The sequence below is a fragment of the Rhinichthys klamathensis genome, unplaced genomic scaffold (assembly GCF_029890125.1).
Source record: "Rhinichthys klamathensis goyatoka isolate OS25496 unplaced genomic scaffold, OSU_Roscu_1.1 h1tg000229l_1, whole genome shotgun sequence".
In the NCBI taxonomy this organism is placed as follows: Eukaryota; Metazoa; Chordata; class Actinopteri; order Cypriniformes; family Leuciscidae; genus Rhinichthys; species Rhinichthys klamathensis.
Genome location: NW_026606753.1, coordinates 1,057,951 through 1,077,294, shown reverse-complemented (window position 1 = coordinate 1,077,294; position 19,344 = coordinate 1,057,951). Strand labels below are relative to the sequence as shown.

At 37.3% G+C, this 19,344-nt stretch overlaps 2 protein-coding genes across 2 annotated transcripts; one reads left to right on the top strand and one right to left on the bottom strand.

Annotated features, from left to right (window-relative positions):
* Positions 1–669: 669 nt before the first annotated feature.
* On the bottom strand, positions 670–1,688 carry dctpp1 (dCTP pyrophosphatase 1). The gene has a single exon (XM_056265092.1). It carries the CDS (start codon positions 1,585–1,587, stop codon positions 1,033–1,035), a length of 555 nt encoding a protein of 184 aa, XP_056121067.1. The 5' UTR covers positions 1,588–1,688; the 3' UTR covers positions 670–1,032.
* Positions 1,689–1,793: 105 nt separating this feature from the next.
* gatb (glutamyl-tRNA(Gln) amidotransferase, subunit B) lies at positions 1,794–18,875 on the top strand. The gene is made up of 13 exons (XM_056265091.1): positions 1,794–1,972; positions 3,568–3,718; positions 3,859–3,972; positions 7,814–8,012; positions 8,102–8,224; positions 9,966–10,079; positions 11,102–11,186; positions 13,536–13,580; positions 16,285–16,477; positions 17,377–17,510; positions 17,976–18,054; positions 18,168–18,302; positions 18,581–18,875. Exons 1-13 carry the CDS (start codon positions 1,809–1,811, stop codon positions 18,704–18,706), a joined length of 1,662 nt encoding a protein of 553 aa, XP_056121066.1. The 5' UTR covers positions 1,794–1,808; the 3' UTR covers positions 18,707–18,875.
* Positions 18,876–19,344: the final 469 nt, after the last annotated feature.

The window sequence follows — 19,344 nt, the reverse complement described above, 5'->3', positions numbered from 1 at the left end:
TGGCTTTATGCCACAGCTTCACTACTTCCTGAACTTCAGCCAGCCCTTTGTTTCCTGTCTGTCATTATTGGACAAACTGATTAATCCAGGTGTGCCTGGCCTCAGTAACAATAATCAGGCACACCTGGATTAATCAGTTTGTCCAATAATGACAGACAGGAAACAAAGGGCTGGCTGAAGTTCAGGAAGTAGTGAAGCTGTGCATAAAGCCTATTGGTTTTGGGTTTTAATATCAGGTGTGCAGGAGGATGAATAGGGCATTTATGGATAATTCCAGCAAATTATGAAGATCAGTATCAGTATACAAAAATGTTATTGAACAGCTCTGTCAAAATTGACAAATTACCTAATCTTACATTAGGTGTAAAGTTCGGACTTATTTTCAAAACCAAGATTTTTCTTAATTATACCCATTTTGCAATGTCTGAAACTAAAAATAGCAAATGTTTTTAATGCACTCCAATAATGTCCCATGACATTCGACCTTGATCGAACTCGCTTGCAACTTTTTTTTTTTTTTAGTAATCTTTGACCTGAAGACCTTGATTTGTTTGATCAGGACCCTGAGGGCCAGAATCAAAGAACGCTGTATCAGTACAGCTATATGCAGCTGAGCTTGAAAATGTCAGTTTGGATGTTTCCAGAGTGAACAGCTGCACAGAGACCACGTGTGCGGCAAAACAGTTTACTGTGATGCAAAACACTACAAAAGCACAAAGTAACTATATCAGCTCTTGTTTGGTAAAATAAAAACAGAAGAACTTTAAAACGAAGTTGCTTACATGTGGAAATGTGCAAACATTGTTTCTTACATACAGATTCTTGCATATAAAAGCTTAATGTAAAACCAAGGATAGCAGTCCCAAACTATAACAAAATAAAATCTAAGAAAGAAAAAAAAAATCAGCAACTAAGAGCCCAGTGGAATTTTACAGTTTGTAACTTAAGGCATTTAAAATCAGTTCCCTCGAATATAGGCTACTGTTCAGTAACGATCGTCTTTGGCTACAGCACGAAATCACCCACACCACATCAGTCCTTGTATTCCGTGTATTTCTTGGCTGATCCATGAACTTTGCTGGCCGGGTACTTGAGTCGATTGAGAGCCATTTTGCGCAGAACAGCTTGAGGTAAATCAACGTGGCATTTCTCAGCCAGTTCAACCAGATAGATCAATACGTCGCTGAGTTCCTGAGCCAGGTGTTCCCGCTCCGGCTCGGTCCAGTCCGGTAGACCTTCCGCCACCTCCCCGCGCCACTGGAACAGCTCCGACACTTCCCCGACCTCTCCGACCAGCGCAAGCAGCAGGTTCCTCGGCTGGTGGAACTGGTTCCAGTTCCTCTCGTCCGTGAACTCAGCCTGCATGTGGCGGATATCTTCAAGTGTCGGTTCGGGGGTGAAAGTGAATCGCTCGGTCTGATTGCTCTTGATTTCTCCGTTCCCATTTACAGCGGAGTGATGGCTGGAAGTTTCGTCGTTGTGTTTGGGCATTTTGGATGCGGTCCCGTTTTGTTGAAGTGCCATTGTAACTGAGACGAGCGAAGGGCTAGTAGTACTGAAAATAAAGGGGTGATCAAAAATGATCATTCACGTGCAGGACCATGCGTGAATCTCCCGCCACCAACTGCCCCACAGTTATGAGATTTCGCGGTTTGTGAATGCCGTCATAAGAAATCGCCGGAAACATTGGCGTTAAGCCACTGGCATTGTGGGAGTTGACGTTTTTTCTTTATTATCCTACGGTACATCAGCGGGTTCCTGGTGGCTCTAAAACTACATGCACCAGCTGCCCAAACACAAACACAAGCATGGCGGCCTCCTCTTCAGGATACAGCAGAATGCTCTTTAGCCTGAGAAAATATACTAATAAATCACAAAGTTTGTATTATATTGATACTTTTAATTTCATGATAAGGACAATATGGACATCCGGATCAAAAAACCAACTTAAGCCCAAAGTACAGAAAAAAAGGTAGGCATCAAATAACCCCCAAAATGCTGTCTACTGAATATATTTGGAGACGGAGATACAGGCATTCTGACATTTGTCATCAACATGATACACGGAATTTGAACAGTCTTTCTCTGGTTTAATCGAATTAATTAATGGAGTGTAGGTGTGCTGACAGACTGCAAGCCCACACTTGATTGCTGACCTTGACTTTACATATGTGCTCTGAAAAATGTACAAAATGTAAATCCCATTAACAGATACTACAAAGAAGAACAGATGGTGTTTGATAATAGTGGGTTTGTTAAAAAAAATATACGAAATAAAATAAAACAAACTGATAATAATAATTCAAATGAATTAAAGTACTGTACATAGACATTCTTACAGGTGAGTCCATCCTGGCTGGTTCTCACATTTTTTACTCCAATTAATTATTCTTAGGGTAGGTGTATTTTTCTCAATAGCCACATAAAATCTTTGATGCAAAAAAACCGGTATTGATCAAATTTAATCAGTAAAACCAGCAAGTCAGTTATAATTATAGCCACATCCTGACATTTATGGAAATACAGCATTGTCCTGAGAACACAGTTCAACAGTTTATTGTGTAAAAAAAAATATAACAATAATGGAATTTTAGTTTGGGTGACAGAATTTACTAACACAACACATTCTATTGTAAGAGGGCTTTAAACTACACTACCGTTCAAAAGCTTATAATATTAGTTTATATCTTTTTAGAAGAAGTCCCTTGTGCCCCTCTAAGCTGCATTTATTTGATAAAAAAATATGAATAACAGCAATATTGTGAAATATTATTACAATTTAAAATACCTGTTTTCTATTTTAATATATTTAAAAATGTAATTTATTCTTGTGATGACAAAGTGTTACATGATCTTTCAGAAATCCTTCTAATATGCTGATTTGGTTCTCAAGTAACATTTCTCATTATTATCAATGTTGAAAACATTTGTGCAGTTTATTATTTTTACGAGAACATCATGATGATGAACATGATTTTTTCAAGATTCTCTGACGTATAGAAAGTTCAAAAGAACATCATTTATTTGAAATATAAATCTTATATAATATTAAATGTCTTTACTGTCACTTTTGATCAATTTAATGTGTTGTTGCTGATTAAAAATATTAATTTTGTTATAAAAAATGTCTTACTGAGTACTGACTCCAAGTTTTTGAACGGTAGTGTGTATTAATTTGATACCAACATACAAATCCAGTTATTGGACTTCTGACTCAAAGCATTATAGTAACTGAGATACACATTTTTACTTGTCCTTTTTCTTTTTATAATTACATATTTTTAATTGCATTTAAAAAAAAACATAACTCTCTCTTAACTAGTTTGACCAACTAGCAGTTAGCCAAGGGATAATAATCAATCTTATTGTTTGGATTTAAATTAGACCAATCTACCTTTTATTTAAACTTTGATTTATATATCTTCATATAAACTCATAATTTAATGGAATTGAGCTGCTGATTTTTAAAGCATTATATAATTGTCTTTTAATATCCTATGTATTAAAGTAACTGTAGAGAGTCACCAGTTCTCACCAACTCTTCATCTCTTGTGCTATGTTTTCTAGTCTTCCACAAATGGTTGGTGTTGTGGGTCTGGAAATCCACGCTCAGATTCAGTCCACATCAAAGCTCTTTTCTGGATCTCATGTTAGATTCTTGGCTCCACCGAACTCGCTTGTCTCACATTTTGATGCTTCGTTACCAGGAACACTGCCAGTAAGTAAATCAATTGAATTAACATAGAAATGAATAAAAAAATTGATTCTCAATTATATATTAATATAAATCTACACTATATATGTCATTTCATTGCATTTATAAATGCTATTGAATGTCTTGCTGCTTCTTTTCCTAAGGTGCTGAACAGAAGATGTGTGGAGGCTGCTGTATTGACAGGCCTTGCTTTCAACTGTACCATCAACAGGAAGTCACTGTTCGACAGGAAGCACTACTTTTATGCAGACATGCCTGTGAGTTCCCTTAGCTGCACACACATCTGGGTGCTTAATTAATTTGTCTGTAGTTTTATCTTCGTATTCCAAAGCATAGAAGTGCTGATGATACAAATGCAATAAACAAGAACATCTTTCTTATGCTTCCAACTCTATGTGGTTGTTATTTTTGATTAGCTGCTTTATAGATCCATCGTTTGTCAAAGAGACATGCACATATATCCAGTGCATCACTCGCTCTTTTCCTTAGCTTTAATAAAGAAGTGATGGCTGTCCATGCTGAACAGGCAGGAAACAGAATAGCTGCCACTAATGTAGATGAATAACAAGTGTCAGCTCTTAAAAGCTTAAAACATTCAAGCTTTGGTTCGAGCAATGTTTCAGCTCTGGTATTCGGACTTGTGAGGCCATATAGTTGTACAAGTGGGGGGGGGGGGGGGGGGGGGGGGGGGGGGGGGGGGGGGGGGGGCGGGGGGGGGGGGGCTAGACATTTAGGAACATAAATATGTTCTTAATACTATCACCACCAAACAAGCGCTACAAACCCATCGAGTGCTTTATTTGAATAATATTTTCCCTCAAAATTTGGGTTCGAAAATCACAGAGCTTATTTCAGGCATTTAACCTAAAACCAATTAAAAAAAACAACAACACTGATTTCAAGACGATGGAAGTGGAAGTGTGAAAATGCTAACTTGTTTTCATGTTTTGGCCTACAAAAAAAAAAACCCTACAAACAATTAGCTATAAGTCAACAGTTTAATATGCAGTATATACAAATAAATTAGTTGATTTTAAATGTAGAGAGATTTTCAAGTGGTGGATTACTGTAGAGTGAGATTGCTGCATTTCTTGCTTCCATGGTAACAACGCCTTCTCTTATTGGTTGATCTCTTTTGAGCAGTGTGGGTAATGTAGTTCTCCATTGGGAATTCTGCAACTGAATATGATGTTCTTAAAATGAAATTGTGTAGCTCGGTCTGAAGCTATCTCTGAACAACCCTGGAGCTTAAGATAATCTTCTTTAAAGGTTATATATTTTATCATCATTAAAAACCTAATAATAAGTTGGATTTTATTTCCTCTGGAACACGACTGTTGTGCTCTCAAGTCTTTTCAATGATCCTTTGGACAAAGTCCCTTTACAGATTGATTTTTGTTGTATCAGCGCATCATAATTGAAGACCAGATACACCGATATCTCTTGTGTAAAGACACAGTGTTTGAAATTAACTTGTAATTAAATAGCATTATTAGACTAAGTGCAAATGTCATTTTAGTTCCGACACAAAATAACCGCAAGACAAAATATGTTTTGAATTCATGCATATATTTGAACAGTTATACGAGTGATTTGTGAGGCATGTCCTCTTTTCTTGAATTACCGGTATGCATTGACATTACCAAATGGATTGCTAAACCAATTTTAAGCCAAAATAAACAAAGGTAATCAAGGACTTGCTTGAAAAATCAAAATCGAGTTGGCATTGAGAAAGCTCAGATATTGAAATGGAGGAGGGAATCTTTGACTTCTGAGGAATCTGTCACTCTTCATTAGTGCTAATTTAATTTCTTAAGTGCTTACATTTGTTTGTTTTTGTGCTAGTGATGAAGTAGTTGATCAGGTACAACACACAGATGGTAATGGATAATTGCTTCTTCCCCTTTCCTTTACTCTTTTGCATGCCAATAACTATGATACATTTCTAGTGGCTTTTTGGTCATGGTGTTGCCATAGCAACAGTTACGAGTGCTCTGTTTTGCTTCACAGTTAAACTGAAGGAGGTTGAAAATGTAGCCAGATCACAAATATCTGTATGTGGTTTCATTTAGTCATAACCCTAATCCTGGCCTTTTAACCCTATCCAACCCCAGATTTGATCCTGATGATGGTTCTTCACAAAAGACTACTGTGATTATACAATTTTGATGTTTTAAGGTCATACAATTAGATTTCAAGTCAAATCTGAAAGAGGTCTGACCCAAAACACATCACATCAGTGGCTTTGATGCTACAGTCACCCAAATGTGACAATCTCCTAAAATACAAAAGGCAACTATATTTTAATGTTTAAAGAAAGACCTCATTTATACTGTGTAAAAAATATTATAAATACACTACCCTTCAAAAGTTTGGGGTTGATCTGATTTTTGAAAGAAGTCTCTTATGCTTTTATTTGATCTGTGATGGTAAAGCTTATTTTTCAGCATCATTACTCCAGTCTTCAGTGTCACATGATCCTTCAGAAATCATTCCAATATGCTGATTTGCTGCTCAAGAAGCATTTCTTTTCATTATCAATGTTGAAAACAGTTGTGCTGCTTAATATTTTTGTGGAAACCGTGATAAAAATTTTTTCCTCGTGATGAATAGAATTATAGAAACTTCAAAAGAACAGCATTTATTTGGTAACAATGCAAAAGTCTTTACTGTCACTTTTGATCAATTTAATGCATCCTTGCTGAATAAAAGTATTAACTTATTAAAGGGGTCCTATTATGACCTTTTACGAAGTCTTGATTTTGTTTTTGGGGTGTACTAGAATATGTTTTCATGCTTGATTGTTCAAAAAACTCATTATTTTTCACATATTTTGCATTGTACAGCTCCTCTCTCCCCAGTCTGGCTCAAATACGCCAATTTCGACGAAGCCCCTCCTTCTGAAATATGAAATGTGCTGTGATTGGTTAGCTGGCCCAGTGTGTTGGGATTGGCACCGCTTTGCACGTGTTCGATAAATGTCCCGCCCCTCCATAACTGCGAGTTCTTCTCTCTAGTGTAAATATTAAGGTTATTTCAAACCTATTTGAGCCCGATTCAGACCCTGACAATGTTAACAAACAAGAGGATCGTCCAGAACGGATTTCATGCACAGACTTTGCAAGCACCGATTTCACAGGATGTGTCAGAGAGGTGTTTTTTGTAATTTTCTTATACATTATATATATATAGATGTTTCCACCATTTAATCATGACATTTGTCAGAAAACTAAGGTGATATAAACATTATTTGATCACAAAACCATGGTTTATTTTTCCTAAGAAGCGGTGAACCCTCTAATAAAAGCGAGAGCTTACAAAAGCAACAGAAAACAAGCTGTTCTCCATAAAATGTGCAGCGCACAGATAAACGTTGGGGTTATAATGTTCAGGAACAGTGTTTAAAATACATTTTTACCACTCTAAGTTCGTCAGCCTTAGGAAGGTTAAACAAATGAGTTTTGGAAATGTTGTGGAAAAAACAGTCTCTCTTTGACATAGCGACTTTTCTAATGCAGCTCAACCAGGCCTCGTCCACTTTTTTGCATATGCTGTGGGCACGGATTATTTAAATGAGTACCATTGTGACTGTAGTTCAAACGAGCTGTTCGTTGTAGTTCTTGGAAAGTGGATTCTGTTATATAAAATATCTCCCTTTGGAGTGGACTTTGAGCTTTGTAACCTTGTAGATCTTTTTATGCTCAAACAGCAACATTACACACTAATTAAAGTTGAAAAAGTGGAAAAGCATGATAGGACCCCTTTTAAAAAATTTTTTTGAACTGTAGTGTATGTGTAAAATATTGTCTAGAAAATATTTATTAGTTTCTATTAGGTTATATTAAGTAACTGTGATTTAATATTATTTCTGACCAGTATTTAAAATGCAGAATAAAATTGTAACAATGACAAAATCTATCATTGTTTTTATTTTTATACATGGCTCTTCTAGCATTCTCCTGCTGTTTGGAAACCCAAAAAGTACATTACTGTAACAGATCTATTTAGGTCTAGATAAACTTCTGTGTAGCAATTCAAATGGTCTCGACACACACTGTTGCTTAGTTTTGTAACAGTTTTTTTGATGTGTGTTTTCAGGCAGGCTACCAGATCACTCAGCAGAGGCTTCCCATAGCAGTGGATGGAACACTGGTCTATAGTCTTTTTGAAGGTCGCAGAAGAAATCAAGTGATAACCAAGAGTGTAAAAATCAAACAGATCCAGCTTGAGCAAGACAGTGGAAAGAGTCTCCATGATAATGAACAGAGCCAGACTCTAATAGATCTCAACAGAGCAGGTGCTGCTTCTTTACTCTTATACAGAAACATAATGACTGTATCTTTGTGGACAGTGTCTGATATGAAGGCTGTGTGTCTCTGTCTGTAGGTGTAGGTCTGATGGAGCTGGTGATGGAGCCTGAGATGTGTTGTGGAGAGGAGGCAGCAGCTGCCGTCAGAGAGCTTCAGCTCATCCTGCAGGCTCTGGGCACCTGCCAGGGCAACATGGCTGGTGATTTAATACACCCCCTACAGCTAACATTGATCACAACCTTTAATGTTTACACAGATTTATTCCCATGAATTGGTCTCAGGCACAAATCGCATTGCCTGCATCAATGTTATCTGAGTTAGTAATCCACCCAGTACCCATAAGGATGGGCCATATGGCTACAAATCTGTGTCGTAATCTTATATCAGAAGAACCATCATTTTGACCAAACAGCCCCTGTCACTAGATAGATTTATGTTGTAGAAAATATTTCATGCAATTAAATCTTGCTAATATTAAATTCATATTTTAACAATTTAAAGGGATAGTATGGGTAACCAAACAGTTGATGGGACCCATTGACTTCCATAGTATTCATACTATGGATGTCAATGGGGTACATCAACTGTTTGGTTACCCATATTCTTCAAAATATCTTCTTTTGTGTTTTGTGCAGAAGAAAGAAATTCATACAGGTTTGAAACAACTCGAGGGTTTCATTTTTAGGTGAACTATCCTTTTAATTCATTAATTTGCCATGCAAACATTTGTGAGTTGGCAAACGAGTTGTTGAATCAGAACTAATTCACTGAAAAGGACAATTTGAACTAATTCACAGAGATTAATTGAACCTACCGACTTGATTTGGTCCCTGAACTTTAAATTAAAGATTTGCTTTTAATAAGACCAGTAAAGATTGCAAAAGTTGTCCAATGACACAGTGTTTATAAAACATAATGGCTAAAAAAGAATGTTAAAATGATCACAATAATCATAATGCTACTGAATTTTATATCGGCAGCAAAATCATTGCAGATAAAGTGTTAATATTCAATATACCGACCAGGGGTGCGTTTCCCGAAAGCATCATTAGCCAACTATGGTCGCAAGTTCCGTCGTTACCAATAGAGTTCAATGGGATTTGCGACCAACTTGCGACCATAGTTGGCTAACGATGCTTTCGGGAAACGCACCCCAGCCCAGTACATAGTGTTCCATACGTCACCAAGATGTCTATTAAAGAGCGCATCAGGTGGAAAGCCACTAACGCTAATTTTTGTGTTCAAACATCCGATAAACACATGTGGACTCGCGTACGTCTTAAATTATGAATATTGCAGAAATGCCTGCTGAATGCCATTCTGACATCTTAAGATGTATTGTAGATGAGAAAATGTTCACAAAATGATGTTTTTTACAAATCTAAAAATCATCTTTAAAACTGAAAAAGACACACATAAATAGAATGTCTTGGCATTGTAACACATTTTTTCAGAGCTAAATGAATAGCCTATATAGCATAAAAGGATTATAGGTGGCCCACCACATCAATGACCCTCTTTTCCCAACCAATTTGTAAACACCTTTCCCCCTTTCCGACTTCACTAGTATTTGTGCTTCGGATGCACTGAGATGTTCTTGTATCTTAATATGAGTAAATCATAGTTTCAGTTACACACTTTAAAATAACTGACCTGTTCCTCAACCCTTCTTAATGTGTCACTGATCAATAAACCTGTTGTCTTCCTGTAATGAAAAATTCAATAGCTCTTGTCTAATCAAAACCCCTTGAAGCAAAATACAGCAAATTGTTTATTTGTTGCAGACTATTCAACGGTGCTCTCAGAATACAGTATTTCATGCAAATAAATCATTCAAATTCAAATGTATGCACTGTTTGTTAAGCAGGGGTTTTGAGAGCTGTGGATGGTTGAATTGTAATGACTGTTCTCATTAGATCCCTCTTTCTCTCCTCTCACAGAAGGGCAGCTTAGGGTTGATGCCAATGTGTCCGTGCATCGACCTGGAGAGCCTATGGGAGTGAGGACAGAGGTCAAAAACATCAACAGTGTCAGGCACATGGCCAAAGCCATAGGTGAGGATATGTCTAACTGATACTGAGAAAGAATTTAATGGATATCAAGATCTGCCTGTTGGTTTGGAGAAGGTTTTTCTGGTTTAAGCACAAGCATACAGTAAAATCTCTTTGCTGCTCCTCAGTACAGCAAGACGTGTCGAGGGAATGAAATAGACTTTTAGCCAGTGGGTTTCAGAAATCTTTTAATCATGCTGCATTCATATTCACAGACACACACACACGTACTTTAGTAATAGCTGGAAGTCACTTTTCTTGTGTGGTTGGTTGTCACATTTAGCCCAGCATCAGTTGGAGGGAATGAGTGTCTGTGTGTAATTATGCCAGAGCTGAAAGTCAGACTGCAAACTCCAGATAAGAAATACGAACAATAAGCATTTTCACCTCACTCCATCTCTGTCTCGTGTTAAATGCTCTGTCAAGATGTGCACCGTTGAATAAAGGCTGCAGAAGCAATCATCTCTGCTGCATTAACACACACACACAAACACACACACACACACACACACACAAACAGTACACGCACACAATCACAAAGTTGTGTTTTTGAAACGAGGAGTTTCACTCAAAAGAAATCTGACTGATTTGATCCAAGAAAATGAGTGTTGAAGACCCACATAAACATGCCTGTCAAGGACAAGAAGATTAAATAGTGCTGTCAATGAAAGCAAGAAAAAAACATTGAAAACATGAAAATATTTAATCGCTGAATCATGTGACATTATGTTTTACACTGTTCCCCCTGAGAGAAAGTTGTGCAATTTAATTAATATTTATAATGCATTTTGTTTTGATGTCTTGAAAAGGCAGCTATTGTACTTGTTTAATACTGCACATTGTCCTAAAACTAAAGGACTACCAGGGGTTTTCTACACTAGTACAATTTCCCCCAAAAGCACGTTTAAGCAGTCATGAGGAAAAATGCTGATGTGCATCCATTTCAAAAGTACTTTAGGGTCTTTTTTTTGGCAGAAGGTTGTGGTTAGAGTTTGATTGGTCCTCTCTTGGTACATGTTCCATAGACTACGAGATCCAGAGACAGATGGAGGTTCTGGAGAGCGATGGGACGGTTCTTAATGAGACCCGAGCATTTGACAGCAAATCTGGGTAAGGGGGCCCAGAACAGGCAGATTTCTACAAGAGCTGCATTCTCCTGTGATATCAACTGGAACAGGGCAAAGCAATTAGACGATCTGAGTTTTACATGGTTTGAGTCTCAGATTCTATATTGGTTTCTTTTTGAATTTTAAACCCACCACAGACACTTTAAATTATTCATGTCAGATTAAATGTTTAGCGTCTCATGGCTGATCACACACATTGAGCTTCTACTTCAGGTTTAGTCAGTGTTTCTGACAGAATTCTGTTTTTGCAAACCAACCACATACTGTAATACAATGCCAAAAAACACAATTTATAACCGAAAACTTGTTAAAAATCAACAGTGTCTTACGAACAACCAGTCATAATGCTGCTAAGTTTCAAAAGTTATTGCTTTGATTCGAGCTAGACGTCACTTAAAGTCAAGACTTGTGCTTCTGTAAGTACACTACCGTTTAAAAGTTTGGGGTCTGTATGTTTTTTTTAATCAAAATTAACGGTAAATACTTTTACATAGTTATTATATGATAAAAATGCTATTTCAAATAAATGCTGTTCTTCTGAGCATTCTATTAATCCTAGAATCCTGAATAAATGTTGGAAAAGAAAGAAAATCAAGTTTCCATAAAAATATTAAGCAGCACAACTGTGGTTATAATTAGAAATATTTCTTGAGCACCAAATCAGCACTTTTAAACAATTGTGCAAGTCAGGAACCTTAAAGGATCCGTCATACTTATTCAAACCAATAACGTTCATTTGTTTGTGAATCATGCTGCACTTGTCATGCTGTTTTTTGTGTGCAGCCAGTGAAGACAACACAATAGACAGACATGTTGTCTTGTCATTATTTTGTGATACACTGTCTTTTATCTCATGTTCAATTCAAACTGCAAACGGTTTTCTTTTGTGGCGCTGTAGATTCTGCAGCACTGGCAAATAGTGATTCTGGAAATGTTGTGTTTAGTCATGGGCAGCATACTTTTCCCTGGGTCTTTTTCCTGTCCACCTGTGACCAAAGATGAATGTGGTCATTTGACCTCAGTAGCTCTGTCATGTGTTGACTTGTACACATGGCAGCACCAGACACACACACACTAACTCATGTTCTCTACAGATGACAGAGCAGTATTATTGTGAGCATCTGCCCATGAAATAAAAGTCTCATCTCACAGCTGTGTCCTCCTGCTCTTGGATATGATCTGCTAGCACAAACCACCAATAAATAAGAGCTTAGTACACAACCTTCTGTTCTGGTATACTTTATTCTAATTGGTCAATTGTGGCAGTCTGTCGTCAAATATCTTTCTATAATGGCCGCAAAACTATAATTTACTTTTCATCTCTTCTCACATAATTTCAACAAAATTTTTAATCCATTTATGTTTTATTTGGTTTATAGTCATTCAATTTACAGGATAATGTACAATTAGCTGGATGTTATCACTAAATTAAGCACATCAGGTTGATACAAAAGCTAGGTGTGTCACACACATATTTTTGGTGTCCTGGGCAACGTAACACGTAACCAAAATAGTTTTAGAATAAAAAGAAAGGGAACCTGGGTTCAAATCCCGGCTGTCAAAAGATTGGAAACATAAAAATTTTATAAACATAAAATTTAAATTTACAGTCTCTTATGCTCAACATTTATTTAATTTACTAAATTGTTCAATTGTTTGCTATCCATTGACAATATCAGTAGAATTTGTAATTGACAAAGAAGGGAAGGTAAAGGAATTATCATAATTATTGTAAAATGCTTGTAACTACAACTTGTAAACCTGTAACTTTCTGAGAGCCTCGACTTGTACCACCTGACCACTGCAACGTCATTCATAATCACTCAAAATGGCAGCAGTTTCAGAATTAAAATGTAGTTACAGTAGTTAGCAGTTATTTAATAATAATTCCTGTAATTGACTATTGTTAATGTCTTAATGCAAGATTAATCTGAAAATAAATGAAAGACACACTTTAACGTAGCTTGCACTGTTGGATAACTAAGTCCTGCTTAATAAGCTAAATACAAATTTAAAGTTTATCAAAAAGGCATTGGCCTAATGACTGTTACTTGTTTTATTGTGGTTTTGTCTGTTGATTACTGAAATTACACATTCATTTTGGCATTAATAGTGTTGCCATTAAGTCCTGGTTGTCATCTAGTAATTACTCTAATTATGACACGCTGTGAGCGCATCACAACTCCTGCATGGTAATAATGACCAGCTGACTGAACATGTAAAGAGCTAAATTCCTGTAAGAACCTTTTATCAGAACATACTTTGCTTGTAACTTTTTATTTTATTTTAAGCTATAACTTATTTATTACCATCTCTCTTTCTCTCTCACCAGTAACACAATTCCGATGAGGGATAAGGAAGGCCTACAGGACTACAGGTGAGTGTAATGCTCCATTGAACCCTGCAGGTGAGTGAAATCTGCTCCATCCTGTGGAGTACTATAGGGAGTAAAGATAAAGAAAAACAGGAGAGGACGTTGGAAAGAGTGATGGAGTAAAGGGAAGCTGGACAGTGCAGGATAAAATGAAAACGGGTAAAAGGAAAGCAGCAGAAAATACTGAGTTTCCATAGACAACAAGGGAGTAGCAGGGGGGACAAAACAGACAAGGAAGAGGACATGAAGACTAGACAAGTTGTGATATGAAGGACTGAATATGCATCAGCTGTGCTGTGATAATGCGGCTGTAGATCCACATAAAGGAGGAGGGAGGGAAGAGTGGGTGTATGTACTAAAGAAATGGAGCAAATCATGCAGTGCCATCTACAGACTGTGAACAAAATAAACATTTATAAATCATTGAAAGCCACTTTCCATCTACACATATTTTAACTATACTGTATATATGTATATACACTCACCGGCCACTTTATTAGGTACCCCATGCTAGTAACGGGTTGGACCCCCTTTTGCCTTCAGAACTGCCTCAATTCTTCGTGGCATAGATTCAACAAGGTGCTGGAAGCATTCCTCAGGGAGTTTGGTCCATATTGACATGATGGCATCACACAGTTGCCGCAGATTTGTCGGCTGCACATCCATGATGCGAATCTCCCGTTCCACCACATCCCAAAGATGCTCTATTGGGTTGAGATCTGGTGACTGTGGAGGCCATTTTAGTACAGTGAACTCATTGTCATGTTCAAGAAACCAATTTGAAATGATTAGAGCTTTGTGACATGGTGGAAGTAGCCATCAGAGGATGGGTACATGGTGGCCATAAAGGGATGGACATGGTCAGAAACAATGCTCAGGTAGGCCGTGGCATTTAAACGATGCCCAATTGGCACTAAGGGGCCTAAAGTGTGCCAGGAAAACATCCCCCACACCATTACACCACCACCACCAGCCTGCACAGTGGTAACAAGGCATGATGGTTCCATGTTCTCATTCTGTTTACGCCAAATTCTGACTCTAACATCTGAATGTCTCAACAGAAATCGAGACTCATCAGACCAGGCAACATTTTTCCAGTCTTCAACTGTTCAATTTTGGTGAGCTCTTGCAAATTGTAGCCTCTTTTTCCTATTTGTAGTGGAGATGAGTGGTACCCGGTGGAGTCTTCTGCTGTTGTAGCCCATCCGCCTCAAGGTTGTGCGTGTTGTGGCTTCACAAATGCTTTGCTGCATACCTCGGTTGTAACGAGTGGTTATTTCAGTCACTGTTGCCCTTCTATCAGCTCGAACCAGTCTGGCCATTCTCCTCTGACCTCTGGCATCAACAAGGCATTTCCGCCCACAGAACTGCCGCTCACTGGATGTTTTTTCTTTTTCGGACCATTCTCTGTAAACCCTAGAGATGGTTGTGCGTGAAAATCCCAGTAGATTAGCAGTTTCTGAAATACTCAGACCAGCCCTTCTGGCACCAACAATCATGCCACGTTCAAAGTCACTCAAATCACCTTTCTTCCCCATACTGATGCTCGGTTTGAACTGCAGGAGATTGTCTTGACCATGTCTACATGCCTAAATGCACTGAGTTGCCACCATGTGATTGGCTGCTTAGAAATTAAGTGTTAACGAGCAGTTGGACAGGTGTACCTAATAAAGTGGCCGGTGAGTGTATATATATATACACACACAAAATTTTGGGGTCAGTACATTTTTAATTCAGCAAGGATGCATTAAATTGATCAAAAGTGACAGTAAACACATTGTTACACAAAATTCAGTTTGTAATAAATGCTGTTCATTTGAACTTTCTATTCATCAAAGAGTCCTGAAAAAAAAATGTATCACGGTTTCCACAAAAAATACTAAGCAGCACAACTGTTTTAACACTGATTATAACAACAACAACAAAAGTTTATTTTGAGCAGCAAATCGCCATATTAGAATGATTTCTTAAGGATCATGTGACACTGAAGACTGAAGTAATGGCTACTGAAAATTCTGTTGAATAAATAAAACTTTAAAATATGTTAAAATTGAAAAGTTATTTTTAAATTGTAATAATATTTCATAATATCCCTATTTTACTGTATTTTCAATTAAATAAATGCAGTCTTCTTTCAAAAACATTTTTAAAAAATCTTAGACTCGTACAGTATTTATGATTGGTTAACTATGCAGAAGGAAGTCATTTCTCAGTTTTGCCTTTTCAGCTGCATTTTTTTAGAGAAACAAATGTAAATGTGAATATCCATTCTGATTGGTCATTTTATTCATCTGAGATGTGTCCTCTGACATTCGTGCAACGATCAGAACTCAGCTACAGTACGATGCATGAAAAAATATATATGCATGTGAGTTATGGTTATTTGTAAATCGATCACAACTATTTTTAAAGGAGGCTCAGCCTCCATTGCCTCTGATGGACTGCCACTGGAGAGGATGCTCTCAGACACACCGAGGCTGGACATGTGTGGCCGGTTCAGGTTGAAGAGATATATGAGGAGGGTGTGACAGAGAGACAGAGAGGGCTGGAGATTAGGCCTTGAGATGACACACGCTGTCTGAACACTACAAACGTTGGCTTATCTTTGCACCTGATAAGAACACGCTCTTGTGTTCCCCCACATGACCTGCTTGAATCACGCCTTCTGTTGTGTTGTATGTACATATATTCTCTCTTTATCTCCCAGGTTCATGCCAGAGCCCAACTTGCCGCCACTGTTTGTTTATGAGAGTGAAGCTTCAGTGCCTGCTGGCGTTGACTCCGCCCAGGTTGTGGTGATTGACAGGCTGAGTGCCCAGTTGCCAGAGCTGCCGTCTGTGAGGAGAACGAGGCTTGTGGAGACGTACGGTGTTCTGCGAGAACACAGCTTCACGCTGGTGGTGAGAAAGTTCACATTCAAGATGTGCACGCTTGTCTGTGGTCATGAAAACTAAAAAAAAAAAAAAATAATAATAATTCTTACAGTTGCAATATTATTTCTTTAAATTGTGAATCGTATCGTCATATCTCACAATTGTGACTTTAATTCTCTCAATTGCATCATTATTTCTTTTAATTGAGAATTCCTATCTCACAATGGCAACTATTTCTTGTAAGTGCCCATTTTTTCTTAGTAATTGCAACTTTATTTTAACTGTGACTATCTTACAATTGCAACTCATAATTGTTTTTATATCTTACAATTGTGACTATTTCTCATAATTGTGACTTTATTCCTTGTAATTGCAACTATTTCTTGTAACTGTGACTCACAGTTGCAGCTTCTCATAATTGTCAGTTTACCTCAAAATGGCAAATATTTATTGTAATTCTGACTTCATCTTACAATTGCTGCTATTTCTTGGAATAGCAACTTTATTCCTCGTAATTGCATTGTTTTAACTTCAAGTATTTTTAATCACAACTTCTCATAATTGTCTTAATTCCTAACAATTGTGACTATTCCTCGTAATTGTGACTGTATTTCTTGTAACTGCGACTATCTCACAATTGTGACTTCTAATTTGTCTTTATGTCTCACAATAGTGACTTTATTTCTCATAATTGCAACTTTATTTCATAATTGTCACTTCATGTCTCACAATGTTACTTGCTTTCTTAAAATGTATCTCACAATTGCATATTTGCTTTATCTCACAGTCTTATTTTTTTACTCTGAGTTGGAAACATGCTTCCATAGTTGTGGGTTAATCTTGTCATTTGTTATACTTTTTTTCCATCACAGATATGTAATATTAATATAAAAGATAGTTAGTATATGATAACTATTATGTTTCAGAATGAGGACGGCCTTATGGACTACTTTGAGAGTGTTGTTCAGATGACCAAGGTAGAACCGAGGAAGGTGATTGGCTGGGTGATGAATGAGCTGATGGGAAATCTGAATCTTCAGAGTCTGAAAGTCTCTCAGAGGTGAGCCAGCACTGAGAACAATCATTCAATAGATCCAATACATTGTAAAATAAATTAGAATAAATAATTCCAAGCAATAGGGAGAGAGGAAGTGTGCGTGTGTGCCGTAGGCTTTTTTCCAGTCTGTTTGTTATTCCTTCTCTCCAATATTGTTTCCTGTCAGTAAATAATAAATAATGGTGGTTGTGTTCACTCCATGCCTAGGGATATATATATATATATACACAGGATTGTTTTTCTGGGACTCCTCCAGCTCAGTGATCAGAAACTGCCTCAATGATCATCTCTTGTTTTCTTGAGTTCACTAATATGTGAGTGGGGCCAAATTGTGAGAAAGAAGCCATGTTTAACCCATCCAGTAATGAGTTCTCCTTGGTCATAATGTTGCTAAGTCTTGCTCACCGAATTATGTATTGTGAGTGTGAAATCTGTTCTTTCTAACTAATCTCTCCCTTTCTTTCTTAGTCCCATCTCTCCATGTGCTCTTGCTGAGCTGATCAATCTTGTGGAATCTGGTCACATCTCATCCTCGACTGCCAAACAAGTAAGAGAGAAAAACAATCCTCAACTTGGCTAATTGACAGACGTACAAGCCATATTCTGTGAGGTTCTCCTTAAGCCACAGGCCTGTTTTGTGTTTGTATGTGGTGAGCACAGGTTTTCCAGGAGATGTGGAAGGCTACAGAGAAGACTGTGGGCCAGATAGTGAAGGAGCAGGATTTGTGGATGATAAATGACAAAGAAGAGCTACGAAAGATCTGTCAGAGGATCGTGGACCGTCACACTGAGGAGGTAAATCCAGACATTATTCCACCTTAAAAACTATTTTCAGCTAGTAGAAATTTATTTATTTGTTTGTTTATAAGATTAACTGCTAGCCAACGATAATCTGTACACTATTTTTCTCGAATGAATTTTGTTTTTGCAGCTTCTGGTTATCAGAAAACCTTTATTTTGTACACACATGTGATATTATTGTGAAATATAAAACAATTTGTTTTTTAAAGATAAACTATTTGCCAAAACCTAATATCTTGCACACTAATTTTTGCAAATGAATTTTGTTGCAGGTTCAGATTATCAGAGGGGGTAATAAGAAAGTACTGAACAAATTAATGGGTGAGGTTCAGAGAGAAACTAAAGGCAGAACTGACCCGGTCCAAGTCAGAGCCATTCTAGAGGAAATGATCTCATGAACTGCCCAGCATGCCTATTTTGTGGGTTAATGGTGTCTTCTGGTAAAGCAGCTTAATGGAGCAATGGAATTTACATTTAATAGCCTCTATACAAACGTTCCAGAAAGGTGTCTCCACTGTAAAATATATTCATCAAACATTTTGATAAACAAAAGTGTTTCATGCAACATTACTTTGTGTTGTTTTACTTCTAAGGATTTCAGTATTTAATTAAGATTAACACAGCTCAATTCTGTGCTCTGAGACATTTATCACTCAATGATCCACGATTCCTTAATCTTGTGAGAAAATCTTGTGTGTGCACAGAATCTTTCGGTGCTGCTTTAAGTTGTTTGTGGCTCTGTATGGATTTTCAATCAGAATTTGGTTTTGTGGGATTATTCGTCACTTGTAGAATTTAGCAGGTCAGGCCAAGGTTGCCTGAAACTTCTGGTGTGTAATCACCATTAGCCATTGCTAGCACAGACGATGTCTGCTGGCATGAGTGATTGAAATAAAAGGAATGTTTTTGTGTACTACTAAGACTTTTTGCTTTTTGTCAGACCCAACGTATTTAAGACAGCAAAAAAAAAAAAAAATTCATTTGAGTTTTATATGTATATGATAACTTGATGGTTGTCTGTATACTCGTGCCATAT